Consider the following 26,811-nt stretch of genomic DNA (forward strand, 5'->3'; position numbering starts at 1 on the left):
GGTTGAGTGGCTGCCTTTGGCTCAGGCCATGATCCCAGAGCCCTGCATGGGGCTACGTGCTCAGTGGGAGGCCTGCATCTCCCTCTCTCTGCTGCTCTGCCTACTTGCATTCTCTGTCAAATAAATAATTAAAATCTTGGAAAAAAAAAAAAAAGAAAAATAATAAAGGTCTCAGATCAATGATCTAAGCTTCCACTTTAAAGAAACCAGAAAAAAAAGAAAAAATCCAAAACAGTAGGAAAGAAAATGTAGACAGCAATGAAATACAAAACATAAAAAAGGTTTTGTTCTTGAAAAAAATATTACTTTCTAACCAGACTACCCAAGAGTGGGAAAAAGTCATCAACATGAGGAATAAGGATGGAACATCATTACAGACCCTACAGACAGCGGCGTCTGTGCGACAGACCAACTCCTTGGAGGACAAGCTCCTGACCTTCACATGGGACGATGACCTGAAGAGCCCTTCACAGGCGAGAGAAACTTCATTTCAGTTGAAACCTCGCCATTAACATTAAAGAACCAGAACTCCGACTGGCGAGTTGCCCCCAGCACTTAAGGAAGAAGGAATCTGTCCTCCTGTCGGGCGCGGGGGGGTCCTCTACATGCCCCCTCCTTAATGCCGTTTCCCACGCATGCGCCCCGGGCAGGAATAACAGGGCCAGGCAGCTCCGGGTGCACACCAGCGTTTACTTAGGACGTTTAGGTGTTGTGACCTCCCTGGGCAGTCAGTGGGAAGCAGCCACACGTGGCTTATTGAGTGACCGGACATCGCAGACAGCACCCGCCTGCTTATAACTCCACAGGGGCAGGGGTCTGAGTTCAGAAATAAAGAGCCAAGCGGTGGTTCCAAACCCACACAAATCCTTGTTTCTGGGAGGCAGGTGTGGGTCTCCAGGGGACCTTGAGGTCCGGCATCGCGGAGGGTCTGCTGTAAGCCTGTCTGCTCTCCAGGGATCCGAGTCCAAACAGCTGGCCTCCGGCACAGGAGACATGCGATGGAAACGGAGGCAGCACCAGGCCCTCCTCTGCAGTCACTTGGAAGCAGTAGCAGCGTGGCAGGGCTGTGGCCTGGGCCATTCCCCCACCCAACGCGGCCCCCACAGAGGAGCCGGCCCCTCCTCTCCATGTGCCTGAGTGTGCTCTGAGGACCCAGGCAGAGTCCCCTCCTGTCCCCTCCAGGCAGGCCCTGCTGTGCCCTCTGCCCCACAGCTCCCCCTTCCCTTCCCTCTGGCCGCAGGGAGCAGGGCCCGTCCGCAGATGGGGCTAACCCCCCAGGCAGATGACTGCGTGCCGGGAGACCCAGCGTCCACACCCCAGCCGCCCATCCGACAAGCTGCTCCGCATCTACTTCTGCCTAGAACCCCCCACGGCTCTCCCTGTGCGGCCACCACGCTCACAAGGGCCCGTGTGTGAGGGCGTCCATGTTCCCCTGCAGGAAATCGGGGAGCCGGTCTTTGGGTTGGGAGCTGGCCCCCGTGGACTCCTTTGCACGTGCTGCCTGGCTCTGCCTGGCGCATCACCCAGGCTTGACCAGTGGCTCAGACTGGCTTGCGAGCCGCCAGCCCGTCTTCTGCGAGCGACAGGAAGCAGCCAGAGGGCGAGCAGGGTCCGTAGCAGACGCCCAAGGGGAACCTCTCTTCAGTGGGACATGGGGACTGTGTGCAAACAGGGCAGTACGAAGTCACGGGGTCCTGGGAGTTACAGGGCAGGGGCAGTGAGGACCCCATGTGCAGCCCAGGCCGGCCAGGTCATGAGTTTAGAAACGGGAAAGCGGACGACTCTGGGCCAGGAGGCTCTCTCGCTGCCACCTTCTGTGACAACGTCCGCGGGGCCTGGGGGGCCTCTCCTGTGGTAGTCCCGGCCCCCACCAGGCGGGGACAAGCCACCAGCTCCATTCCGACGAACAAGGAGCTACAGCCACCACTGGCCGCCGGGCTCTGCAGGCCGTGGCCGGGCTCCCGGCTGAGTGCTGGTGATCCTTTTGGGGAGCCTGTGCCCAATGGGCTCCACTCAGAGGGGGCCCCCTGCTCTCTGGGACCTTTCAGTCTGGTCTCCGCCTCCCCAGACTCCCCGTGAACTGAGAGGGAGGAGCCATCCGAGGGAGGGGACTGCGCGGAGCTCTTGGGCGACAGGAGGGTGGGACTCAGGGGCCGCAGGAAGGCTTGGCTCCCAGCAAAAGGCACAGCATCGGTCAGCAGGTCAGACGGGCCCATGGGGGCAGCAGCGGGGCCCAACTCAGCCGGGGGCCTCCGGGCTGGGGGCCGCTGTCGGCAGGAGGCTTCGAAGTGCCTCAGGATCTGGACATGAAGGAAAGTGGACTGGCTGAGGGATCCCGTGCACCCCTGGGGCGCAGAGACACCCCTCCCAAGCACTCCAGCCCTGAGAGCAGGCCGCTCAGCTGCCCACCCAGGCCTCCTCCTCCTGCTGCTGTCCCCCACCTGCTCCAACACCGGCCATGCCCTCTGCACCCACACATGGCCTGCCGACACAACCGACACTTCCCCCATCAGCGAACCTCGCTGCGCGGAGCCAGCTCGGGGAGAGGCGGTCCCGTTGGGTGCCACGCCAGCCAGACACAGATGCCCTTCCCCACTGCTACACACAAGGCCTCCTCCTGCCTTCTCGTCCCCACAAACCCCACTACGACTGGGACTCAGATGTTGCTGGGTCACTGATTCTTTGTTGAAGGCCAGCAACTCCAGGTCTGAGTGTTCTGGGGCCACAGAGCAATGGAGAAGCCAGAGACGCCAACAGGCAGAGCAGCAGCCGGGGCCTGGCTGCAGGGGTGCTGCCCAGAAGCTCCCCAGAGAGTCAGGTGCCCTGCACACCATTCAGGCTTCAGTGGAAAAAGGACTCTGGGAGAACAAAACCATTTCTGCCCTCCAGGAGCCAGGGAGGGGTCTGGAAGCCAAGCATGGACCCGTGACCTGTGACCCAGGGCGGAGAACAGGAGCAAGCAAGGAGGGCTTCCCGCAGAAGGCCGGCCGCGAACCGAGCCCAGTGGGAGGCGGGCTGCGTGCCCAGCAGAGCCGCTAAGCAGTAAGGCAGGTGAATGGACAGGTGAACGGGCAGGTTCCAGGCACCGGAAGAGGCTGGGGAGCGTAGAGTGCCAAGAGCCGGGAAGCCCAGCTGCCGCTCTAAGGGCGCGAGCTGTCCACACAGCAAGGAGCAGCTGGGACATGCTGCCCAGGACAGGAGTGGGGCTGCCGAGGCACCCCCTTACCCGCCCTCTGCGCCCCGGCTGCTGCCCACCTTGGTGGCCTTGTTGGTCACAGGTCCCGGGCTGCCCGCACTGAGCTCCTGTAGCCGCGGCCGGGTGAGAAGCAGGATGTGCTCCTGGGAGAGCAGGTCGGTGTGCCCCAGAGATGCAATGGCGCCCAGCGCTCTCTGCCAGGCACACAGAAGGTCAGCACGGTCCCCCCAGGACCCAGGGCCGTCTGGCCGGCTCCCCTCCTCCTGGCCCAGCTGCGGCTCCCAGGCGGGGAAGCCCTGGGGCAGGCAGGCCACCCTGGAGTCCTGGGCTCACTTCCCCTCCTGCCCAGGTCAGACCCCCCGTGAGGAGGTGACCGGCTACCCTCGCCCGCCCCCCACCCCCGTCCGCACCCACCACGGGCAGGGCCTCACCATCTGCACGCACTCGCTGGTCCCGCCCAGGCGGCGGGTCAGCAGCTCCAGCACGGCCTCACAGTTGAGCAGCCCACACCTGCAGGGGGGCAGCCAGAAGGTGGGGCGTGGGGCCAGGGGGCTCGGGGCCGGGGGCCGGGAGCCGGGAGCGGGGAATGGCAGGGGACTGACTCTTTGATGAAGCACTGGGCCTCCTCTCGGCTCAGAAAGGCACGTGGCCCACGCGTCACAGTCTGGACCAGGCTCCGCTCCTGCCGGCAGTCACTCGGGGACACGGCCTCTACCCTGTTGTGGGCACAGCGGTCCGGATCGGAAGGAGACCCCTCCAGGCCAGGACTCCCTGCGGGCCGGGACCCAGTAAAGGACCATGTTGGCCCTATGGTGCCCACTCACCGCTCTGCCAGGTCGCTGGGTGCCTGGCTGGCCGCCGAGGGGCTGTCACTGCCAGACCGACTGCCTGAGTCCGAGGCCTTGCTCAGCTCTCCGTTGTCCTGGGAGGACGTCTGGGAGCTGGAGCTGCTGTCTGGCTCGTCCCAGCCCCCTCCAGCCTGCCCTGGCTGGGGTCGCCGGACTGTACGAGACGGGACTGGGGGTGAGATCGGGCGGCCTCTGACCTGCCTCACACGCCCCTCCCAAGCACCTGGACCAGGAAACCCAGGGAAGGGCCTGAGCTCCAGATAAACACCCGGCACGAGGTGATGTGGGACAGAGGGGGGCACCCCTCACCTGGGTGGCTCAGGGTGGGGACCACCAGCCTGGGACATGCCTGCCCTCGAGCCAGCTCACGCAGACCAGCAGCGCCGGGCACCCGAGGCTGGAGGAGCGCTGGCCCATGGCAGGAGGTGCAGGGCCCGACAGGGCGGCACTCAATTCTCGGGGAGTCCTGACGCTGCCCTTCCAGACAGCAAAGCTCCCAGAAGGCTCTGCTACAGGCAGAGGGACCCATCACACTGACCCTTGTCCCAATGACATTCCTGGACACATACCCGGCTGTGACCCCTGATGCCGCTGTCTACTCCCTGGGGTGGACGCTGGGGGAGTAGACGTGGATGCTGGCCCTGGCCGTGCACCCCTGCTGTCCCGGCTGAACCAGCAGCAACTGGGCTGGGGTCCCGGGTCTGTATCTGAGTGGGGGGAGGGGCTCGAGGGGCTCTAGGAGCCCCACCCGCTTTGGGACTGTAACACCGGAGCTCCCGGCAAGAGACTGGCAAAGCAGCATCTACATGCTGTGCATAACCTTTGTGTGACAGGGAAGCCACCGCAGAGACCACGGCAAACACGTGGCAGGCCAGTGGGAGGCTCTGCGGGGGGGGGGGGGGGCACACGCCCTCAGGAGCATCGGGTCACGTGCTGCCTGAGTCTTAGCCAGATTGGCACAGCAGAGTCCCCGCTCCACGCCGGGCCCCCTTCCACAGCCCCCACCTCGACTGCCCCTCCCGGAGCTGGGAACCCGTGGCTCTCACTACTAAAGGGGTCTCGCTCTCCGCACCCCACTGTCCCCTCTCTCTGCTCAGTGGACAGGGAAGGCCGGCTCACCCAGACCCCAGGAGGCCGGGAAAAGCCAGACCCCCCAGAGGAGTCTCACCACTTCCTCGGGCACCTGGGAGGGCACCAGAGAGCGGCTTCCCAGCACCCGGGCCCCCGTGGCCGGCTGGAAGCGTCACGGCCGGCTGGTAGGCATCTCCCCGCGGTAGGGAGCTCTGGGTGCGGGGGCTCTCGGGCCCAGGACGCACAGCGTTGGCCACCACCTCTGCAGCCTTCTGGATGGTGGAGAGGAAGGCTTCGCCCGCAGAGCCTGCAGCAGAGGGAGAGGAGGAGGGTGACGGCCCTTCTCGGTCCTGTCCCCCCGTGCTCGCCCACATTTCCTGAGGGGCTGCCCTGCTCCCGCTCAGGGATCAGAAGGTGGAGACCTGAGCTGAAGTTACAGAGGAGGCTATGCAGGGGCCTGGGCCTTCCGGGCGCTTCCCTGGGGAAATCTGCTTCAGTGTATCCCCAGGCCCGACGGAGCCCGGGTGCTCCACAGCTCACAGCAGAACCGCGCCCCTCAGTCCCCTCAACCTGTGTGGGAGCAGGGGACAAGGTGCTGCTCGTGCTGGAACTCACAAGCGTCACGGCGGCTCGGGCCCTGGCCCACGCGAATGCCCCACCGCGACCAACCCCGTCACCCCCGTGTCAGGAAGAGACAAGACCTCCAAGCAGGTCTGACATCAGGCTTCCCAAGCGCTGGGGGGAGTCCGAACGCCGGGACAAGAACGGGTAGCACGTGGGCCACCATGGCTTCCACCCCAAACAGCACCACCCCCACTCGGGGTCGCCTCTGTCCCCGCCAGGCCCAGCACCCTGTGTCCTCCAGCCCTTGAAGGAGCCAAGGGCTGGGCGCCCACACATGCGACGGAGGCTCGGCCTGACGTCTTGCCTGCTGGTGCAGACCCGCCCTGCCTCCTTGCCCCGCAGGCCTGGGCAGAGAAGACCATGGACGCCAGGTACAGCAGCCCAGCAAGACCACCCTCCATGCCTCAGCAGGCCCAAGCTGCCAGGCACCCTGCACCCGAAAGCCCCCGCAGCACTCACCCACATGGCCCCGTTCCTTGCTGTAGCCAAAGCCCTGGAGGGCGCTCTGGGGTCTGGACTGCGAGCCCATGCCTGTGGACGAGGCCCACGTCAGCCTCAAGTGTGGCCACCCACCCCCAGCCCTGCTCAGGGCAGCCAAGGACATCAGGTGGGGAGGAGGGATCCCGAGGGACCCCGGAGGGAAGACTCGGGGGGAGGGATGGACACAGTCGCCTACCCGCTGGAGGCAGGGCCCTGGGCGGCTGGGAGGGAGGTGGAGGCGACAAGCTGTCAGAGAACAGGGCGCTCCCCAAGTCCTAGACAAGGAGAAGGGCGCTCAGTGCATGGGGTCTGGCTGCTGTCCCCCGTCCCCATGGTTCTCTGAGGACCAGCCCCGATCTGGTCCCACAGCAGGAGCAGAGCCAGGGTCCCAGGTGGTGGGAGGACGAGCTGTCCTGGGGCTGACCTGAGTCCTGGACTCACCTGGGCAGCCGCGCGCACCTTCTGGGACAAGCTGTTCCCATGGAGAGGATCCGGGGGCCCTGAGAACACTGTGGGCAGAGCCAGAGTGACAGGGCTGAGTGGCTGGCCCCCGGGACACTGAGCTGCAGCCCATCCCAGCCCAGGCCACCCCCCATTGGTCCCTAGAGCTCTGAGCCCTGGCAGGTCACCCTGCACACCCAGGGTCCGATAAGCTTCCCAAAGCTCAGGTCTGTCCTCAAGTCCCCCACGTGATACAGCTTCCTGGTCCAAGTCCCTACAGTGACACGGCTTCCTGGTCCCCACGGCAGCCACCAGCCTGGGGAACCCGCCACTCCCCAGAATACTGCTGCTCCTTGGTCCAAGCCTGGGAGCTCCCAGAGCCCCTTCTCCAGAACCCACTGTCCCAGGCTTCTTCTCAGAGCCACATCACCTTCCTGGCCCACGGAGGCCACACACCCGCGGCCCCGGCTGCCCCCTCGCACATGCACACAGCAGCCAGGCCCGCGTTGCAACCTGCAGAGCGCAGCACGGGGGCCCCTCTCCCCGACCCCACTGCTGTCGCTCTCAGCGGAGCCGCTGCACTGGCGGCCTAACCACCTCCCTCGACCCACTGTCCACCCAGAGAGAACACCAGTGAGTCCCATCCAATTCCAGCCCTGCAGGTCCCCCCGGGCTCAAGGGTCGAACCGGTCTTCATCACGGCCTCCAAGCTCTGCCTTCCCAGGAGCACCAGCCGCAGCAAACGAAATTTTCTTAGAAAAAATCAAACCATCCCAGGCTCCCCCTGTCTCCTCTGTCACAAACAGTCCACACCGGCCTGGTGCTGCCCGTCTCCGCCCTGGCAGGCGGCCCAGCGTGTGCACATCAGCCCCTGGGCCCAGCCGAGACTGGCGGCTGGAAACTGAGCCACCAGTGGACAAGGGACAGCACCTGGCCCCTCCTGTGTGAGCCAAGGCGGTCCTCCGCGGCTCCCCTGCCCCAGAGCCACCGCTGGCCCAGCCCCACCTCCCCACGGCCAATGGCACGGTCCCACGGGGTCGACGCTAAGAGCACGGTGGACCGAGACTGCTACATGGTAGTCGCCCCGTGGAGAGAGAGACCGTGGTGCCAACAGAGAACCGCGGTCTGCCCACCCCCACCGGCCCCACCGAGCCGCTCTACCCATGCTCCGGGGGTGCAGGGCCCAGGTGATGACTCGCACGGGCCACGGTGCACTCCGCTGGGACCCACCAGCTGACGAGAATCCCGGAGTGTGCTGTTTCTGTGCACTAGTTCTCGGGAGCTCGCTGGGACCAGGACGAGCCCTGACGGACCCCTGGGGCAGTGTCTGGTTTTGTGCGGTGAAGCTCTCTCGGGCGCCAAGCACCTACCCGCACCCAGCCCTGCCTTCAGTGAAGGGCCGACAGTGGTTTCGGGGCGGGGGTGTACCCCAGCACCTGGCAGGTAGGACGTGCTCCCTAACTGCTGAGGGTCCCCTGTGAGCACCAGGTGGCCCAGAACAACTCAGTCCCCCTCCCTGGTGCTCCCTCTCGTGGACTGCTCGGTGGGCAAGGCTCTCACTTCGATTCATTCAGGCCATGTGCTGGGGTCTGTGTCCCCAAGACCACCCAGGGCTCTTGCCTTAACGGAGGGGAAGGTCTCAGGCCGCATCCCCCCAGGTCCTGGTTAAGGAGCAAGACAGGTGACAGCGCCCGGCCTGAGCGGGGGTGGCGGTGAGACATGCATTTAGACCCCAACAGGCCAGAGCCCCACCTCCCTGATGGCCTCCCACAGACCTCCTGAAGCAGAAGCTCACGGGCCCTGGGGAGGAGACCGAGCCCGTGACACCGGGAGGCGGTGCTGATCCCCTGTGGTGTGCCAGGCCCCAGAACAGGCAAAACAGCTCTGGGCCGCCAAGGCGTGGCCGGGCACGCGGGCAGAAACAGGCCACTCTGCCCGGTGCTGCCGTGATGGCCAGAAGGGGAAGGCGCGGGACAGAGAAGGTGGCAGCTGGGGCATGGGGTGCAGGCGAGAAGGCTTGAGCTGTGTGGGGTAGGGGGGACCCTGGCTACCCGGCCCCCGGCCCCCAGTACCTGCGGCTTCCTGGATGAAAGCCGGATTGCGTTTGAGGATAAGCAGGGACGACGCGGAGCCGTGAGCACACAGGTGGAGCAGGATCTTCAGCACCTGGAGGGCAGTCACGGGGGCGGCACTGGAGGGCAGTCACGGGGGCAGCCGGCACTCGTCCCGCTGCGGCCTCCTGCCCCGCCAGCCACTGGCGGGTGCTGGGGCCCCAACCCCGGGGAGGGTCTGCGGGGGCCGTGCAGGGGCTCACCTTGAGCTTCACGCGGCCGGAGCCGCTGTGCAGACGGTTCAGAAGGTACTCCAGGAGGCACTGGCTGCTGCCCAGGGACTCGTGGGAGATCTCTGGGAGGCGCTTGGGTTAGGGACGGAGCGCGCCGAGCCCTGGCCACGCTAGGGCCTGGCTGGGGAGAGAACCCGGCCTTCCCGCCACCGGGCTTCCCAGGAGCCCTCCCACCAACACCACCCGGCCCTGGTTTCCAGAGCTCGGGGCTTGGGGACCTCCTGAACCCCGGGGCGTCCTAATGTGGCTTCGGGCCCCACACACTAGTCTCCAGGGTAGGGGGGCGGGCCGGGGCCCCGCGTGTGGGCACAAGGAAGGATACTAGCGATCTCCTCGAACAAGTAGCCGGGACACGGGACATCGTCGTCCGACGTTCCCTTCAGCAGGACCGGGAGCTGGGAGGGAGCGAGAGCCCCCTGAGCGCGGGGCGGGACAGAAGCAAGGCCGGTCCCCACCTGGCCGCCGCGGGGCGCCGGCGGGACGGAAGCTTCCGGGCCCGCGGCCCGAGCAGCGCCCGCACTGCGCTTACTGGGGACAGCCACGGCTGCTGTCCCGAGCCCCGAACTGGTGCGTGGAAAGCGCGGGAGGCTGCGGACGTGCCCTCCTCACGCACCAGCCCGCCAAGGGGGAGCCGCAGAGGCCCGTGGAACCGTGACGCGCGCGGCCCAGAGCGGGAGCGGACGGCCCGGCCCCGCGGACAGCGCCGGGGAGCGCCGCGGGCCGCCGCGAACCGGCCTCGGTCCCGGCACGAGGCGCAGGCCCCCGCGCGCACGACCGTCAGCCCGGTCTCTGCAGGGCAGGGCCGTTGGTCGAGGCCCCGAGGCCGTCCCCGGGAGCTGCCCCCGGGCCGGCGCGGGGCGGGCCCTGACCCGCACACAGCTGCCCAGCCCGCTGCCCCTCGGCCCTCCCGGCGCGGGCACGCCCGGCCTAGGTCCAGCGGGGCCGCTCCCCGGGGCTGCGCTTCCGCAAAGCCAGGAAGCCAGACCCCGGGCCTCCGGCCGCCGCTCCCGCTCGGTTCTAGCCCCGCGGCCGCAACGTCCCGCGTGGCTCGGACCCTGCCCACGCCGCGGCCGTGGAGACGGAGAGGGCCGAGGGGAGCGGCGGGGTCGCCGAGCCCCGGAGGACGCCCCGACGGGGGCCGAGCGGGCGCAGGGCGGACCCGCGGTCGCCCGCACTTACCCGCTGCAGGAAGCTCAGACGGTCCCGCAGCAGCGGCGCGGCCGCCATGTTGCCGGTCACCGTCCGGCCCCGCCCGCGGCCACGGCCCCGGACCCCCTCCAATCAGCGCGCGCGCCTGGCCCAGATGGCCAATCGCTCGCGCGGGGCGGGTCCCTGCGCCGAGCCGACAGATAACTTGAGCCTGAGCCAATCTGAAGTCCCAATCCAAGACAGACAAATCCAAGAGCCACTTGCAGAGCTCGGCCAGACCCGACACCGCCCCGGAAAAGGGGCGGGCACTGAAGCCTGGCCAATCAAGAACCGCAGGGACGGTTGCGGGCGGAAGGCGCGCCTATCGAGCCGCCGGACGCCGGAAGAGGACGGGCCCAAGATGGCGGCGTCCAGAGGTGCCGGGAGGAACCGCTCATGTCGGGGAACGGAGCGGTGTGGGGGCGCGTGCGAAGCCGCCTCCGCGCCTTCCCCGAGCGCCTCGCAGCCTGTGGGGCCGAGGTGAGGAGCTGCCGGGCGGGGCAGTGCCTACGGGACGGGGAGGGCCCGCGCGGGCAGGGCGGTGACCGGCGGGGCGCGGGGTCTGCCCCAGGAGACGGGCGGGCGCGGGGCCTCCGCGATCCTCGCCCGTCCCCGCCCGCCCACAGGCCGCGGCCTACGGCAGGTGCGTGCAGGCGTCCACGGCCCCCGGCGGCCGCCTGACGAAGGATCTGTGCGCGCGGGAGTTCGAGGCCCTGCGGAGCTGCTTCGCCGCCGCGGTAGGTGGGCTCGCCCCGGTCCTCTGCCTCCCCGACCCGCCGCGCGGGGGGCCCGCAGGCCTGCCTTCCCCGGCCGGGCGTCGGGCGCCGGACCTCGTGTGCCCGCGCCTGTCGGGGGAGGCGAACGGCAGCCCCCGCGCGCGGATGCCGGTGCGGGGCGCGCGCGGAAGCGCCTGGAGCTCGTGGGGTGCGGCGGCCGTGGTGTCCAGAGGAGCCCCGGGCGCCCCGCACCCGCGGTCTTCGCTTCGCGGGCGGTGAGCGCCGCACGGGTGTGCTGGGCGCGCGGCTGCAGCCCCGAAGCCCGCGGAGGACGCCGCTGCCCCGACAGCCCCAGGGGCACGCGCAGGTCACTCTGCTGGGCTCCGGAGGGCGCCGTGGTGGCACCCGTCGGCGCCTCTCTTGGTTGGGACTCTGCGCGCTCAGCGGCTCGTCCCTTCTGTTTCCGAGGCGTTTGGTGATCCCAGGGGTCAGGTGGGAGCCGTGAGTCTGAAGGTCACCAGCCCCGCGCGAGGGAAGACCTAGCGTCCGCACGTCGTCCTGAAGGGTGCGGCAGGTCGCGTCGGAGGAGCTGCAGACACACGCAGGGAGCCGGGCGGGGGGGCCAGAGGGCGTGAGGAGGGGCTGCCTGCCTGCCGCGCGGGTCCTGGGCTGGTGCCCCCTGCGTTGGGTCGGGGTTGGGCGGTGATGTTCTCCGGAGCTGCTGGCGAGACACCTGGACCACAGACGGGGCAGTTGGGTGAGCAGGAATTAGGGCTGCTGAGGCCATTTCCCAGCATTCCAGGGTCCCCGAGCAGACCGGCTTTCCGCGGCTTGGCCACTCCTCCAGGGAGAGGACAGTGGACAGCGCTCGTGCTGCCTTCCCTGGGGACCTCCCTGTGATCATAACGGCCGCTCGCTCTGGGCTCGTCCTGCCCCCATCCCTGGTCAGCCCTTGTCACCAGCCACAGGTCTGACGTGGGTCATTCATCCAGGGTCACACCTGTCGTCTCGGTGGCTTCTCGTGGTACAGCCCTCCCCAGAACACAGGGGTCACTGCTTGGAAGAACTTACGTGTGAGACGAGGACCGGCCGTGACACTTACAGGTTTTCGGGACGGCCTTCTGTGCTGACGCTGACAGGCTCGGGGACTAGTGCCTGACCTGAGTGTTTCTCTCACAGACGTGCCCCTTCTGCCGGACTCCACGGCACTTGGGAGCAGCGTGAGAGGCAGAAAGGGCGGCGGGCTCCCGTCCAGCGCGTCCCGGGAGCCCTGTCTCGGGCGAGTGTTCAGCGCTTGGCTGCACCCTTCTCTGTAAGCAGCTCTGCTGCCTCGGAGCACTGGCCCGGGGTGTCGGGGCCGCGGCATCTGCACAGGGCCTGGTCCAGGGGGCGCGGCTTTGGGGGCGCCCGTGTGGAGCAGGTGGAGCATGGCCCGTGGCAGCTGGGAGCACCCACACCCCCTGCTAGGCGTCCCTGTCCCCGGCGCTGGTGGCCAGGCTCTCGGGAAGGTAGTGGCTGCAGACAGCGTTTGGTGGGCGGTTTCCTTACTCCGCAGCCTCATCTCAGTTACCCCGTTCACAGCAACCCCTTTTCCTTCCAGGCCAAGAGGAGCCCGAGAGGAGGCCTTTAGGATGGACGAGCCCGCACGGCACTTCCGTCTGCTGCCCCAGGGAGCAGAGCCCGGCGGCGCCCACGGCCCCAAAGGGCAAACGGCAGAAACCCCCGAAGCGCTCAGAGCCGAAATGACTGGGGCAGGGGGCGAGCTGCTGCTCCTGCGCCGCGCGTGTGAGGGTTCGGGTTAGCGTGAGACCCTGGGAAGCCACAATAAAGAGCAGGCGGGCCGCACCAGAGGCTGTTCTGTCGTGCGCGGAGCACCCTGGGCCGTGGGGACGCGCCCCTCGGGATGGTCACTTTTTGGAGAATTTTCATCTGAAACACCTCACCTGAGCCTGACCGGGGCAGCAGACGCAGAGCCAGCGTCCAGCCACCACGAGGGAAAGAGCCATGGGTAGGGAAGGCCGCTCAGCGGTTTCTCTGGACTTGGAAGCAAAAAAGGAGGGGCTGCCCTTCTAGAGGCGCCAGCCAGCCGAGGGAGGGTCTGGCTTAGGAACCCAGCGGCAGTGACACTGTGTGGGGCACCTGTCCTTCCACAGCCCCCCCAGGTCAGAGCCCGAGCCCTCCGGACAGTCCCCATCCAGCACCCCAGCCCTGCCACCTGAGAATGAAATCGGGCGCGATCCAGGGATTCCACAGGTCCAGAGCGCCGCCTGCTGGACGCTTGGGGACTGTGCTCCAGGAGCCTGGAGGTCACCTTTCCCTTGGGGTCCACAGCCCCTGGCCTGCCAGAGTCCAGCATCCATGCACTGATGGGGGGCGGTCGCGCCCTGACCCCACACACACCGAGGGCCAGAGCAGGAAGGGGTGGGCCTGGGAGCCCAGCGCTCCTCACCACGACTCTCCTCCCTCCTGTGGCCTTGAGGGTGGGCTGTTCCAGACCCTCACACACTCCACTCTGACCTTTGGCTGCCTCTTGTGGGGAGCACATGGGTCTCTGCTGGGCACACTGGCTCCAAGCCACTTCTGGAACAGTCCTACCAGGTGCCCTCCTGCCCCCATGTCTCCTAGCTCTAGTCCAACCTGTGTCCCCCCCTTCAGGCCACCCACCCACCCCCCTTCCATGTTCCTTGGCCTTCGTCCTTATTTTCTGAGGGAAATGCCACAAACTGGTGTCTGGATGCAGCCATTCCTGCAGCCCCCTTATCGCACGCTACTCTGTGTGCCTCGCTGCCCCGGGGTCCACCCTCACTCCCACCTACCTCCATTCGCTGGCCCTGCCCTAGAACAGGAGCCCACAGGCAAGATCCTACCCCAGTCGCCCAGGGCAACTACCCAGCAGGAGGGTCACCCGCTGGCGGCTGTGCTTCCGGTGCTTGCCTGGCGCGCTCCCTGCACCTGTCAGTCTTGGCACCCGTGGTCTGGGGTCAGAAGCAAACGACAGTTCCCAGCCCCTCCAGCTCCCTGTGATCCTGGCAAGGCGACCTCACCCTGAGGTCCTGGGTCCTTCCCTGAGGGGGTGAACGCTGGGGAGGCTGGGAGAGTGTGTACTGGGACGAAGACCTCAAGTGTCCAGGGGAGCGGGGACTGGGTCCCCCACTCTGAGGAGGACGGGACCTAGCAGATTGCAGGAGGATGGCCTGACGTCCAGAAGACTCGAACGTCAGGTCAAGGTAAAGAGATCCAGGTAAATGCGTCCAGAAATACACCCCACTCTAAAAAGTGGAGTTCTGACCTCGGGGAAACATCCAGAAGGCGTTTTCCCAGTGAGCGGCGTTGGCAATTGTTCTTACCTAAGCACAGGAAGCACCCCAAGACCCACCCCCCTCTCCGGGGCTTTCCGCAGCAGGAGCAGTGTCCGTCGGCTCCAGTCTCCCTAGCACCAGCTCCTGGGGTCAGGAGGAAGCCCCTTGGCCTTTTAGTACTTGTTTCTAGTCGTCAGGCTGTCCGAGGACACGGGACTATGATAAACAATGTCATTTCAAAGGCGCAGGGAAAGTCGAGGCCAGAAGCCATGGCTGGAGCTGCCGGGCAGCTGTGGTCCTTCACGCGCCCGGGCCCCTCTGGCCAGAGCCCGCCAGCAGCCACACCTGGGGCCCCTGGCAGCGGGGTCTGGAGCGCGCGCTGCCCTCGGAGCGCGAGGTGAGCTGGTGAGAGCCCTGGGCTTGCGGGTGGACAGCCCACCATGGCCACACCTGCCCACCGGCCTCGGCCAGGGGGGCGACCATCGGCTCTCCCGTTCTTGAAAATGGGACACCACAAACACCCCCCAGCTGCTCGCAGGGTTGCTGGAGGCCGCGCTGCATCGGGCTTCCCCGCCCCCCGAGGTCTGGTCCACAGGCGGCCTCACGACCACCAGCACAGCGGACAGCAGCCTCATGGACTGGACACCGGGACGTTTCTAATTCGTAAACAACTTTATGGTTCAGAAAAGCAGAGGGAGCGTGGAGAGCAGAGGGGCTGTGACGGGGGCCGAGGCGGGCGCGCAGGCGGGCGGCTCTGACCCTCGAGACACCCGTAGCCATGAAGCTGCGTCCGGCGAGGAGGTGAGCGTGGGCTGAGCTCGCTCCGGTTCTCTGCAACCCTCGCAACGTCTCGCTTGCGACGACTGGAGAAAGTGGGAGCCTGGCGTGCAGCGGGCTCTCACGGCAGCCCGTGTCCGTATCAGGGCCACGCTCCCCAGCCGGCCGCTGCGTCATCTGGGTCCTGCCGAGCTCGGTCACTCGGACAAGCTGAAGATGCGGGACGGAGAAGGCACGGGCCGCCTGGACAGCGAGGCTGTGGTGACAGGCCACTGAGACCCCCAGCCACAGCATGACTCACTCTGCACCCATGTGGCCTCTGCACGGCTGGCTGAGACCCACCAACGGAGGACAGCAGCCGCTGGTGGCCGCTCAGGGCTCCTCTGGGGCTCCCACCAGCTGCTTTACCTGGCGGCCGTGGACCACCCACAAGGCACCCCCCACGGCCTGGTGTAGCTGGGTCTCCAGCGCACGACGGAGGTCATTGACCTGCACGTCCGGGAGAGGGTTAAAGCTGATGATGACCCTGTCCCTTGGGGCCGGGTCCCCGTCTGCCCCAGGAGCCACATCCCGCCGTCTCCTCCTAAGGTCAGAACCGGCCTGGACTTTGAGGTCTCGGTTGGCTTTGGCATGGTCTAGCTTCTGAGCCCCAGGGATGGGCCCCGGATCAGGGTTCTGCCTCCGCTCTGGCTCCTGGACGGCAGTGTCCTCCCCCAGAGCAAGTGCACGGTCCCCGGCGATAGGCTCCTTTCTGGCCTCCAGGTGAGCGCCCTGCTGCCCACCCTGAGTCCCAACAGAAACAGCCCGGTGTTCCAGCTGCCGAATCTCAGCCTGGGCCCCGGGGGCTGCTCCTCCTGACCTGCTGGGCAGGCCTGCGGGTCCCCGGCCTCGGCTCACCGGCTGGGACATCACATGAGGGTCGCCATTCTCCCTCACCCCCAGCACATCCGCTTCCTGGGCACTGGCACTGGGGGCCACCTCTTTCCGGGATTTCTTCCTTTCGTGGGAGCTTCTGCCGAAAGTGTCCTGTTCGGGCAGCTCACCAGCAACGGGCTTCTCTGGGCTCTTGGGCCCCTCGGCAGGGTCCGGCACGGGCACCCGCTCCGGCATGCCAGCGCCAGCTGCCTGGGCCACAGTGCCCCGCTGGCCTTCCCTCGGCTCAGCCTGGGCCGCCCGGGGCTCCGTGTCGGCAGCGCCAGGAGGACCCGCTGGAGCTCTGCCTACAGCCGCCTTGGGCTCCGACTTGGGCTCCTCCAAGGCGCCCGGGCCGTGGCCCTGGGGCGGAGCGGGGAGACGCCCGGGGGCTCCGAGTGTCGGTTCCACAGGCTGCTGCGGGGGATGGTCCGCGGTCCGCCCCTCCTGGGTCTCCTGCTCCTTCCCTCTGGGCGCCGGCACCCCAGGCTCTGGCTGCGCTTCGGCTGCAAATGAAGTCAGTCGCCAACTGAACCACGGGAGCAAACGGAAGCTACCAACACGGGGCTAGAAAGGTGAACTGGCCGGCAATTAAACACGAGCCAGAACTTTGCCCAGCAGGACCCCAGGCCCCAGAGCCCCAGCCCCGGCCCCACGGAGTCCCCAGGAGACGCCACGGGCAGCCACGCGTTCGGTGATGACCCCCGGCCCGAGGGGGCCCTGACTTGCCGTCCTCGCCGTCCTGCCTCTGCTGGCGGATCTCCTTGTGCTGCTCCTCGATCACCGCGAGCAGCTTCTCCTGCTGGTCCAGGAGCCGCTTCTGCTGCACCTGCTGCTCCTTGATCACCTGCAGGAGGACCGCGTGGTCCAGCATCTCCGCCCGGCCGGCTTCTGTGGAGGGGAGAACGCACACTCGGAGCCCGCCCCGTCCGCGCAGGCGCTGGGCCGGGTGGAGGGCAGAGGGACGCGGGGCGCCGGCGCCGGCTTGCCTGGGGGCTCTCCCCGGGATGCCCTTCGCTCGCACGGGCTCACACGGGCCTGAGGTTTGGACACGCCCAGCAGGGGCCCAGCTGCTCAGATGGCCGCCCCCTGGGACTAGACGCCGAGAGAAGCTACAGGGGAGGTCTGTGCCGTGGGAATGCTGCCGTGCCTTGGGCTGGGGCGCGCCGAGCTACAGACTGCTCTAAAAACAGAATCCCAGAACTGTGAGGAAGTTTCCTCCAAGGTGAGAATTTAGGAAACAAACAGAACGGTCTTTCCCGCAGAGACAAGAAAGAAAGGGACCCTCCGTGAGGCAGAGGCTGGCTGCCGACACCCACAGGGCCCTGACCCCACTCCTGACCACCGCCCGGGAGACTGGCTGCGGGCAGGCCCGGAGGGAGGTGGCCTGGGGGGAGGCCGCGCAGCAGGCGTGCGTCCGAGGACCCGCCCGGCTCCCCATGCCCCCAACCCAGAACGTGGGCCCAGGAAGAGGCCCCGAGTCTGAGCCTGCAGCCGGCTGCGGCCACCTGCGGGAGCACCAGGGAGCAGCGGCTTTCGCTGCAAAGGCCTCAGCACCAGCGTCTCCTGCGCGCAGCCATGGCTTATGTAGCTGCTACAACCCGTCTGCCTTTCAACAGGAGGCTGTGGAGGACGACGTGGGCCGCTGGGCTGGGGGGGCGGGCGAGCTCTGAAGGAAGGACGCTCTGGGCGTGGCGACGGCTCACATTCCGGCGAGGCTGCACACACGGACAAGCTAGCCCGTCCTCGCCGACGGTGACCCGTGACCTGCCATGGTAGCGCGGGGTTGGCCTCCCTCCAGCCAGAGGCCCGTGAGGAATACGCTGAACCAGGTGGCAGGGAGGAGGAGCCACGCGGAGGCCCCTGTGCGGCGGTCCCCACCCCCACCCGGCCCTCCTCCAAACCCCCTAAGGTCATGAAGACACCTGCCTGAGAAAGGCCACATCCTGTGGACAGGACTGGGGCTCCGGGGAGGGAAGTGCGCTGTGCTGTCCCCCACCTCCCCCAGGGCTCTAGACCAGCCACTTCAGCCATGCGCCTCGCTGTCACTCCGGGTACCCACGGCTCAAAGCCACGTAACAGTCAACAGTATGACGACAGCCCTGCGTGCCGCCCACACGGCCTGTCCCCGGAGCAGGTGCTGGAGGAGCAGCCCCAGCCTACCCGGCCCCTCGGGGGACCAGCCCGGGACCGATGATGCAGGAGGAACGAAGCGGTGCCAGGTCAGGTCCAGCCAAAAGCGACATGTGTGGACCAGAGTGGTGACAAGCCGTGCCCATGGACGGAGCCTGTCCCGCCAGGACCCCAGATGGATGTTAACACGCATGCAAAACACGTTAATCCCAGGCCATGCACACGGAAGAACCTCCATGCAGGCCCTACCCTCGGGGAGGCCCGAAGCCGGCGGCGTGTGCAGACCGCACCCACCGTCCTCCAGGACCAGGGCATTTGTGGGAAGGAGGGAGCTAGGGCATCGGGGGAACCCCAGCTGTGGGGCTAGAGCCGAGCCCAGGGCGGGGGGCAGGCTGCAGCGGCGGCTCCAAGTGAGGCCTGTGGCCGGCCTGTGCCCTCCCCTTCTCGCATCTCAGACCCCGCGCAGGCCTTCCGCAGGAGCGTGCCCTCCGGGTCCGTACCTGCTACTATCTGTTTGATTTCGGCTGCTCATCCCATTGAGAAGCGCACGGAAGAAAGGCAGAGTAGGAAACCGTGAGAATTGTCTTTTCAGAAAGAAAAAAAATCGAAAGAATCAAACAGGTTTAGGTAACAGGATAAGCACTGGCATCCGTGAGCACAGGGAGACAAACCAGACAGGAACCACCACAGGAAACCCCCAGGGCAGCCCCCGGACCCCAGAAAACCTCCAGGGACTCCTGGCTCAGGCCCCTGGCTGCCCCGGGGGCTCAGCAGGCAGCCCCGAGCCCAGTGCTCTGGGCAGGCTGTCCCCGCAGGACCCTCTGGGGGGCCGCTGGGGGGCGCCGCGGGATGCATGTCACACACGACAGCCCCAGGGCTGTGCCACCGAGATCTACACGCACAGACCCAGGGGAGGCTCAGGGAGAAACGCCCTGGCACGGCTCACGGGGCCCCTCTGCAAACAGACTCGGTGTCCCGGGAGGTGGGTGGGGGTGGGGAGGGGCTCTAACCAGGGAGCAGGTGTGCAGAGGCCCCTTGGTCACCAGTGAAATGAGAACAGGAGACCACCAGCCAGGAAGGCTGCCACCAGCCAAACTACAGGGGCAGCACCTAATGGGGCGAGGTCACGAGGAGAGGGTTCAGCCCAAAACAGACACAGAGGTCCGAAGGAGGATTAGCCGCTGGAGATAAAAGTGCGCGACAAGCTTTTGTTTCCAGATGGTGCTGGGTGTTCGCTACAGATGGGCACAAACGTCCCCCTAAGTGACGGGTGACACACAGGGGCCGAGGGGAGGCAGGTGGCATCTGTCCTCCCACCTGGGCCGCCGGAAGGGCAGCTCCTAGCTCTAAGCAGTGCCCGGGGGCACAGACACCCCCAGCCGGGGAGCTGACCAGCACGTGCTAGCAACAGTGGCACGGCCGCCCTGAGAGTGCCACCCACGCGAACAGAAAACCCTGTGACAGCACAACAGAGGCTTTTTTAAGGGAAGAAAGAGAGACACAGACTACCTGGGGCGGGGGTACCCAGAGGAAGCTGCTGGGGGGAAGGGGGGTTACTTCGGGTCTTTCCTCACTAGGAAGCCAGCAAGTCCAGAGCCGGGGGTGGGGGGCTCGAACAGCCCCGCCGGGAGGACAGGCACCTGCGCCTCCCCCCTCCCCCAGCCCTCGCTGCGGGTCTGGAAGGAAGGGGCAGAGGGCTCCGGCCCCGGGGAGGATGCAGCAGGAGAGCGAAGGCCTTACCCTCCAGCTTGCTGCCGGCGTGGCCTCCGGCCTGGCCCTCCGCATCCCTCTGCTCCTGCGGCTCTGCCTGCGGCCCGGCCTCGGGGGCCAGCTTCACCGGGAGGGCGGCCTTCCCACCTGCACACACGGAGAGGCGGGAGGTTTGCAGAGAGCTCAGGAGGAAGCAGTGGGTGGGGCGGGGGGGGGGGGGGCTTCCGAAAACTGGCCTCCGCGTCATCCCCTCTGTCAGCAGTTTCTATCCGCCAAGTAATGAAAACACATTCAACGATCTCGCGGGCTGGTGGCAGCGAGCCAGCGTTAACCACCTTTGCCAATTAACATGCGAGAGCCGGCCTGGCCGCGCCGCACGGCCCTGTCAAGCGCCCCCCGCAAGGGCCCAGACGCACGGACAGCGCGCCGCCTAACACTCGAAGGTCCGGCAAGCAACTGCGTGACAGATACCCCGGGAGCTGTCACATCACCAGACTCTGGGCTTCCCCAGCAGCTGCGGAAGGGGCCGCTGCTCCCGTGCGTCCGCGTGCTGACCTGGGCAGCCGAGCGGGAGTGCGGGCAGGAGGAGGCCCGCCCACCCGGCCTCTCCTGCCCCCCCCACCCTCTCCTGCCCCCCCTCCTGCCCCCCCCCACCCCGAGGATCCTCTTAGGGAGAGCAGTTTGCCAAGGCAAGCGCAGCCGACACCCACCGGGCTCACTCTTGTCCACCAGCTTGCCCGCGGCGCCTGCAGCCTGGCCCGGCAGCGGGACCCCGCCGGCTCTCTCCGCCGCACCAGCTGCTGGGGCGTCCTGCCCCTTGGGTGGCACTGCCTGGGGCCCTGGCTGCAGACCCCCGTCGCCTGGCCCCTGGTCCTCCTTCACGGGCTCGATAGCTGGCTGACCATTGCCTTCTGGAACCTTCCAGGGGTCTTCAGGGAGACCCCCTGCTACCTCTAAGACCTGGTCCTGTCTCGGTCTCTCTCTTTCCGAATCTGGCAGAGGCAGTGCCATCTGAGCCTTGCCCCCTGGAGCCTTCTCCTCCACGTGCTTGGACGAACGCTCATTCTCCGCTGGCTCTTCTCGGTCTTCACCTTCGTCCACTACCACCTTGTCATGAGGGACAGGGGGCTCGTGGCGGTGGGCCTCGCCCATTGGTGCTGCCACACCTGGAGGGAGACAGACACATCATGGAGCAAGCAGGTTGGGGTGGCCCGGCTCTCCTTCCCCCGAGCGTGAGCTGCGTCCCAGTGCCCAACGGTGTGAGGCAGGCTGGCAAGTGCCGCCTCCCACAGACCGGACTTTTGCCTGAGCACGGAGGCTACCCGTAGAGAATTACAACGGGGCAGCTGCAAGCCAGCTGGCGGGGGCGGGGCCCCCATCTGAGTTGCCCCTGAGTCACAGAAGGAAGGAGGCAGAAAGGACCAGAACTCAGGCAGGCCCCTCCTCCGCCGCCCACCACCGCCGCCCACCGCCCACCGCCCACCTCGGCCCGGCCGGTCCAGCTGCGCCTCCTCCTGCTTCTCCTTGGCACCTTCCCTCTGGGGTGCGTCCACGGGGCCCTTAATCTGGGCCTGCTCCATCTCATCTTTCTCATTGGGCAGCTTCGGCTTATCTCGGCCGTCCGCGGCCGTGTCCACGCCTGGATTCAGGCCTGCAAGCAGAGCGTGGCTCACTGCGCAGTTTCCACAAGGCCACGCCGCATCCCCCAACCCCGCACAGGGACTGGGCGGTTGTCCCTAGATTGTAATCACGTTTCCTAGTCGGATGGCAGAGCCTAAGCAGTTATTTTTTTCCTGCTCAATCATTAGCAGCTAAATAGCACAGAAAACTGTCATTTTTCATGTGCATTCATAACAAAAATATGTCAAAATGCAATTTACACCTAACTGGGTGCAAAAGAGCACCGCGCTGCGGAATACCGGCTGTCACCACCAGAGGGCAGCACGAACCCGCGGATTGCGGCAGGACGGGGCGGCAGCCTGGGGCAGGCATCTGCCCAGGGTCCCCCCCTTCTCTGGGACAACCAGCCTGCCACACCTCAAAGTGCAGCCCCGCTGCTTGGTGGCGCTGGGAGGTGCTCGGGGAGGGAACGCCGCTGGGAACGCAGACGGGTGAAACTGTGAGCCTCTCACCGCCAACAGCGAAGACCGCCACGGGCAGAGCCTGCGCACGACGCCTCCCCTGCCCCCAAGTGCCACGCCTGTCCACACCTGTCCCCACGCAGTCCTGTGCAATAGCTCACCCGCATGGCAACCGGGGGCCCCCGCAGGACCGAAACAGAGCCTGTTAGGAAGCGGCTGCCATTAAAAAATTGGCAAATGGGGCAAAAACTAAACATCCTGGAAAAAGAAACTAAAAATCCATCATTTTACCCTAGAGGTTGAAAGCACATTCTTGTTCCCCATCACAGGACATGAGCTGCCCAGAGAAGGGCTGACTACTGCCCTCCACGGGCAGCAGGGCTGCTGGCGGGAGGTGAGGCTGGGGCGGGGGGGGGGGGTCATGGTGCCCTGTCCGGACAGGGCCCTGCTGGTCCCAAAGGGGAGGAAATTATTATGCAGCCCGGGACCTATGAGCCCGGGGCAGTGCCCTCACCATGTGGGCGCCAGGAGGCAGCTGGGACAGTGCCCTCACCAGACCAGTGCAGGGACGGGGCCCTGCCAGGTGGCGGGCTCGCAGGCAGACTCTGGACTCTACAGTTGAACCAAGGGGCTGGTAACAGTAAGCGGGTGACCATCGCTTGAGCGGATGAAAACACCCTGGTCTCTGTCACACAATTCACCCCTTCCCAGAGGCCCTGTGCTCCAACAGGAGTCACCATAAATCAAGGCATCTATCTCCTGGATCACAAAGTTTAAAAAAAGGTCTGTTGGGGTGCTTGGGTAGCTCCGTCAGTTAAGCGGCTGCCTGTGGCTCGGGTCATGGTCCCAGGGTCCTAGGATCGAGCCCCGCATCAGGCGCCCTGCTCAGCGGAGAGTCTGCTCCTCCCTCTGCTGCTCCTCTGCCTGCTCCTGCTCTCTCTCTGATGAACAAAATCTTTAAAAAACAAAAAGGGCCAGAAAAGAAAGGAAAAACACAAGAAAAGAAAACAAGCTGCTAAGCCATCACAAGACCAAGTCACCTACGTGTGGCCCTGTCTCAGCAGGAACCAAGGCAAGTCCCCCGTGAGAGCAGGGGCAGCCTGATGGGCTGGGCTGAGGGGGACCCCCGTATGCGCGGCAAGATGGCAGGGACCTGAAGCGGCGAGGAGTCTCCCGCCAGGGCCCTCGGACAGAGCTGTGGGGGCACCTGGCTTCACAGCAAGGCCAAGGTGCCTTGGGGCTCCCGCACCCCCAGCCGCTGGCACCCGGCCTCCGGCCTCCAGCATCCCGGTCCACAGCAACGACCAGCACACCCCGGGCGGGAACTGGGCTCTCGGCCGCAGACAGCCGGCAATGCCTCCCAGCATAGCGAACCAAACCCGACCCCCAGAACGAGGGACAGAGGAGCTGACCACACCCAGCAGGCAGCTAGGGCCACGCGGACGGGCCCAGAGCAAATGGGCACCTCGGCGTCCCCAGCAGTCAGCGGTCACCTCGCTCACCTTCAGGGTCATCGCTGGGTCCCAGCAACCAGAGAATGACCCAGGAAAGACCCAGGACAGTTCCGGGTCCGTGCCTCATTCTGCCAGGCGGTGGGAGACCCTGCCGGGGGCGGATCTGGCTTTCAGAAGCACCAGGCCGCATGGTGACAAGGGACCTACTCACCCGCCTGATGGAGCGAGAGGCTGGAAGCGCCCTGAGACAGGCCGACGGATGGTTCCCCGCCAGGCTCTCCTTTCCAGGGCCCGGCGTGGGGATCAAGTCTACAATGCCAGCTCAGCGGGACACACCCTGTGCTCGGGGCTGTCTTTGGAATCGGGGATGCGACGGCGGCGGCGGGGGTCGGGGGGTCACAACCTCTACACCAAGGACGTCTGCACTTGAACACCTGGGCTAGAGGCGACTGCTGTGGGCGGCCGGCATCGAGCAGCCCCTCTCCGGGGACCCAGGGCTCAGTTAAGTCAGCAAGCACCCAAACAAAGGGACTGCTCCTATCACACCTGAGCCCACAGATGGGTACGTGTCACCCGGAGAAACCCCGATTCAGGAGACATGTGGGAGCCCAGGGCCATGCACTTGTAAGGCAAGAGCCGAGAGCCAGGCCTGGCCCTTAAGTGACTTTCCTGACCCTCAAGGTGGCCATGAGAATGGGTCGGGGCGTGCAGACTCCTGAAGCCCGCTCTGCTGGCCGTGGCTGGCACGGGCAGGTGTGACCGCTGGATCCTCGCATCTTCCCAAGCACACAGGAGTCACCTTGGCTCCCCAGACCCAAGCGTCCCAACCAAGGGGCCACGGTGGCCCGAGCCTCCCTCTTCACGGTCCTCTAGAGCCGGCAGGGCTCCCCACAGGCAGAGGAGGTGAGCTGCTCCCTGAGGGCCTCCGAGGGTGGATCGGGGTCACTCAGGGCTGCACGTGGGAGACAGCGGCCTCCCTGCCCCAGGCGGCGGTGTGGCTGAGCTGACCGAGTCACCTGGGAGGGCCTGAGGAACACGCAGTGAGTGGGTCAGGTGCCGCAGCACAGCGGCCAGTGAAAGCCCCTGTCGGCGGAGACTGGGAGGGCTGTGGTGGGACCGTCTGCCCCAGCTGAGGAGAGCCGAGCGCCGGGCCCGTCCCTCACACACGGCCTGGCACCTGTTGCAGAGTGTGCACACGTTCCCGCCCGCGTGCAGGGCTGAGTCCTCGGGAGAGCGAGTACAGGGCAGGGGACCCTGCGGTGAGCTCTCACGCAGGCCTGTGGTCACCCTCGGCCACCTGCACCTACAGTCACAGCCAAGCTGCTGCCCCAGCCTTGAGCCTGCGCCGGCCTGACCAGAGCCTCCGTCCTGGTCCTCTGGGGCTTCTCCCCACAGAGCAGAGCCCGCACCCCTGCAGGGTGGCCAAGGGGCAGCGCGCACACCACAGGTGCTCTGACACCATGACACGGGCTGCGGGCATGGGGTGGCCACGCTGCGGGGGAAGGAGGAGAGGGGATGGGGCTGCGTGCAGAGGAGGGAGCCAAGCATGTTCTAGAACCCGACCTGACCCACCAGGCCCTGTGGGGCGCGCTCAGATAGGAGAGAAATGGTCTAATTAGCCTTTTTAACAGAGAATTGCCTCACAGGGCCCAGCAACCTCTTTCCTCCACGCTTGCCGCTGCTCACCACCCCAGCAAGCACGCGTCCTGGGCTCCGCTCTCCAAGAGTGCCAGCCACGGGTCCCAGTCCGTGTCCCCGGCAGGGCAGGATTGCCACCGTCTGCTCCGGGGCCGGCTCCGGCTCTAAGCAAACCTGCACGGCTCTGGCCTCGGCACCACCAGAGAGACCAGTAAAGCCCCACTCCAGGCCAACAGGCCGAAGTGTGACAGGCGCGCACACGCGCAGGCCCCCGCAGCCCCGGCTCTGCTTCGACGAGGCGACCCATCAATTACGGGGGACGCCAGGGGCGAGAAGAACGGAGAACGCGCTAAAAACGAACGGCATGTGGTTCTGAGGGGGCCATGTGTTTTGTTACAGGCTCGTGGAAGCAATGGAAACCAGATGTGGCCGCGGCGGGCTCCAGGTGAGCTCGCGGCCCGGCTCCGCGACAGGCCGCAGCTGCTGGCACAGGCCGCGGACCGCGGGTGCGTACTGGAGGGGGACGGGCAGCCCGGAGCCAACCCATGCCAGGAGATCCACGGCCGGCCGAGGTCGGCGGCCCCGAGTCCACCTCGGCCGCAGCCATCCATGAAGCACACAAGGCCGAGACGCCCGGCGGTGAGGGACCCAGCAGGGGCTGGTGCAGGCCACCTGTGTCCCTCTCCAAGGGGACCTTCTCCATCCTAAATGCCAAATCCATGCAACTTGGCGCAGGACGCTCAGATGGCTTCTGACCACTCTGATCTGTTGCTCTGGGGAACCCCGCCATTCCCCGGGGCCCTCTCCGCAGGGACCCCCAAAAGGGGAATCTTTCTGCCAGCCCGTCCTCCCAAGAAGACAAAAAAGAGCACGGCCTGCTCCTCTGAGCCCCAGGAGAGACTGTGCCCCCCCAGGGGAGGCTGTGGGGGGCATGGACACCAGCTAGGGGCTTTCTAAGCCCGGGGACAGAGACAGCAACAAATCTAAGGGCCACACGCCTTCCACGGCTGGCAGCCTGGCTGCCCAGGACCTAGAGCAGGTTCAACTCTCTTGCCAGGCTTTTGGGACCTTTTGTCGATCATGGCAGGCAGGGAGACTGGGCTCCTACTAGGGCAGGCACTCCTTAGCCATCACCAGCAAAAGACACCCAAAACCCAGGGGCAAACAGCACTGCTGCCCCCGAGGGGCCTCTCCCAGAAAGGCAGGCCGGGCGGCAGCCGGGCAGAGCACGATCCGCGGTGGGGGTCTATTGCGGGGGAGGGATCAGACACGCGCGGACACACCAGGAGTGTGAACGCCTAAAACCCAACCTTCGTCGAGCAGAAGCCCCAGAATGAAGCACACCCCTCCCCCCAGCACCCAAGCCTGATGCTACTCAGCGGCTGGGGGGTGAAGGCTGAGGAAGCCCTCCCTGCACCCCTGCCAGCTCTGCCTGGGACCGCCAGAGGCTCCAAGAAAACTCTCTTCTCCCACCGACTCGGGACACGATGGAGCCCCTTCTGCAGCCCAGAAAGCCACGCTCAGAAGCCACCCTGCACCCCGGAGAGCAAGGCCACGGGTGGGCCATGGAGCCATACGGCAGCAGGCCTTCTGAGCCGGCCTGCAGCTATAGAAGGCCGCGCGGGCCACCCCTCCCCACGGGCCAGTGGGCCAGCAGCAAGGGGGGGCCATCAAACAAAGCCATGGGGCATCGCTGACCTTGTCCAAGCAACACCTGGCTTGAACCCTCATCCCCAAACCAGAGCAAGCAAACCTGACAACACGCACACACCTGCTTACCTGTCAGCGCGCCTTGCGGCGGGCTCTGAGCTCTCCATCCTGCTGTCCCGCACAGGCAGGCGGCCGTTCCCGGCCCTACTCGACCAGCCAAACGGGACCAGAGTGGGGGAGACAGCCGGG

General features: G+C 66.3%; 3 protein-coding genes and 1 long non-coding RNA gene across 30 annotated transcripts in view; 2 read left to right on the forward strand and 2 right to left on the reverse strand.

The window, feature by feature from the left end:
- Positions 1-26,811, forward strand: part of LOC309850933 — a 1,194,231-nt gene that overhangs the window by 836,046 nt on the left and 331,374 nt on the right. The window lies entirely within an intron of this gene.
- On the reverse strand, positions 674-10,320 carry TEPSIN (TEPSIN adaptor related protein complex 4 accessory protein). Of its 4 annotated transcripts, none has more exons than XM_082705461.1 (13): positions 10,184-10,320; positions 9,327-9,399; positions 8,975-9,066; positions 8,733-8,826; positions 6,661-6,728; positions 6,416-6,494; positions 6,199-6,270; positions 5,213-5,422; positions 4,021-4,198; positions 3,799-3,912; positions 3,628-3,706; positions 3,256-3,390; positions 674-2,300 (listed from the first exon to the last, which is right to left on the reverse strand). In XM_082705461.1, exons 1-13 carry the CDS (start codon positions 10,229-10,231, stop codon positions 1,752-1,754), a joined length of 1,791 nt encoding a protein of 596 aa, XP_082561587.1. In that variant the 5' UTR covers positions 10,232-10,320; the 3' UTR covers positions 674-1,751. The 4 variants fall into 4 exon arrangements, with proteins under 4 accessions (XP_082561587.1, XP_082561586.1, XP_082561589.1 ...); XM_082705460.1 differs by having other exon boundaries at positions 4,021-4,267; positions 10,184-10,292; XM_082705463.1 differs by lacking the exon at positions 6,199-6,270 and having other exon boundaries at positions 10,184-10,292.
- Positions 10,518-12,753, forward strand: NDUFAF8 (NADH:ubiquinone oxidoreductase complex assembly factor 8). Of its 2 annotated transcripts, XM_082705534.1 has the most exons (4): positions 10,520-10,672; positions 10,819-10,929; positions 12,088-12,416; positions 12,509-12,753. In XM_082705534.1, exons 1-3 carry the CDS (start codon positions 10,589-10,591, stop codon positions 12,130-12,132), a joined length of 240 nt encoding a protein of 79 aa, XP_082561660.1. In that variant the 5' UTR covers positions 10,520-10,588; the 3' UTR covers positions 12,133-12,416; positions 12,509-12,753. The 2 variants fall into 2 exon arrangements, with proteins under 2 accessions (XP_082561661.1, XP_082561660.1); XM_082705535.1 differs by lacking the exon at positions 12,088-12,416 and having other exon boundaries at positions 10,518-10,672.
- SLC38A10 (solute carrier family 38 member 10) overlaps positions 14,861-26,811 on the reverse strand; it is a 39,764-nt gene continuing 27,813 nt past the window's right edge. For 4 of the 23 annotated variants that reach the window (XM_082705428.1, XM_082705430.1, XM_082705420.1 and 1 more), the window contains exons 12-17: positions 21,223-21,390; positions 20,450-20,905; positions 19,770-19,886; positions 16,626-16,787; positions 15,310-16,402; positions 14,861-15,256 (exon numbers count right to left, since the gene is read on the reverse strand). In XM_082705428.1, the coding sequence (XP_082561554.1) occupies positions 15,357-16,402; positions 16,626-16,787; positions 19,770-19,886; positions 20,450-20,905; positions 21,223-21,390 (1,949 nt within the window). In that variant the 3' untranslated portion in view covers positions 14,861-15,256; positions 15,310-15,356. Of the gene's footprint in view, positions 16,403-16,625; positions 16,788-16,815; positions 17,080-17,127; positions 17,664-18,529; positions 18,614-19,769; positions 19,887-20,449; positions 20,906-21,222; positions 21,391-26,811 lie in introns of those variants that run through there. The other 19 variants (XM_082705425.1, XM_082705411.1, XM_082705418.1 and 16 more) reach the window with 10 other exon arrangements.

This window comes from Mustela nivalis (assembly GCF_964662115.1).
Source record: "Mustela nivalis genome assembly, chromosome: 17".
NCBI classification, from domain to species: Eukaryota; Metazoa; Chordata; class Mammalia; order Carnivora; family Mustelidae; genus Mustela; species Mustela nivalis.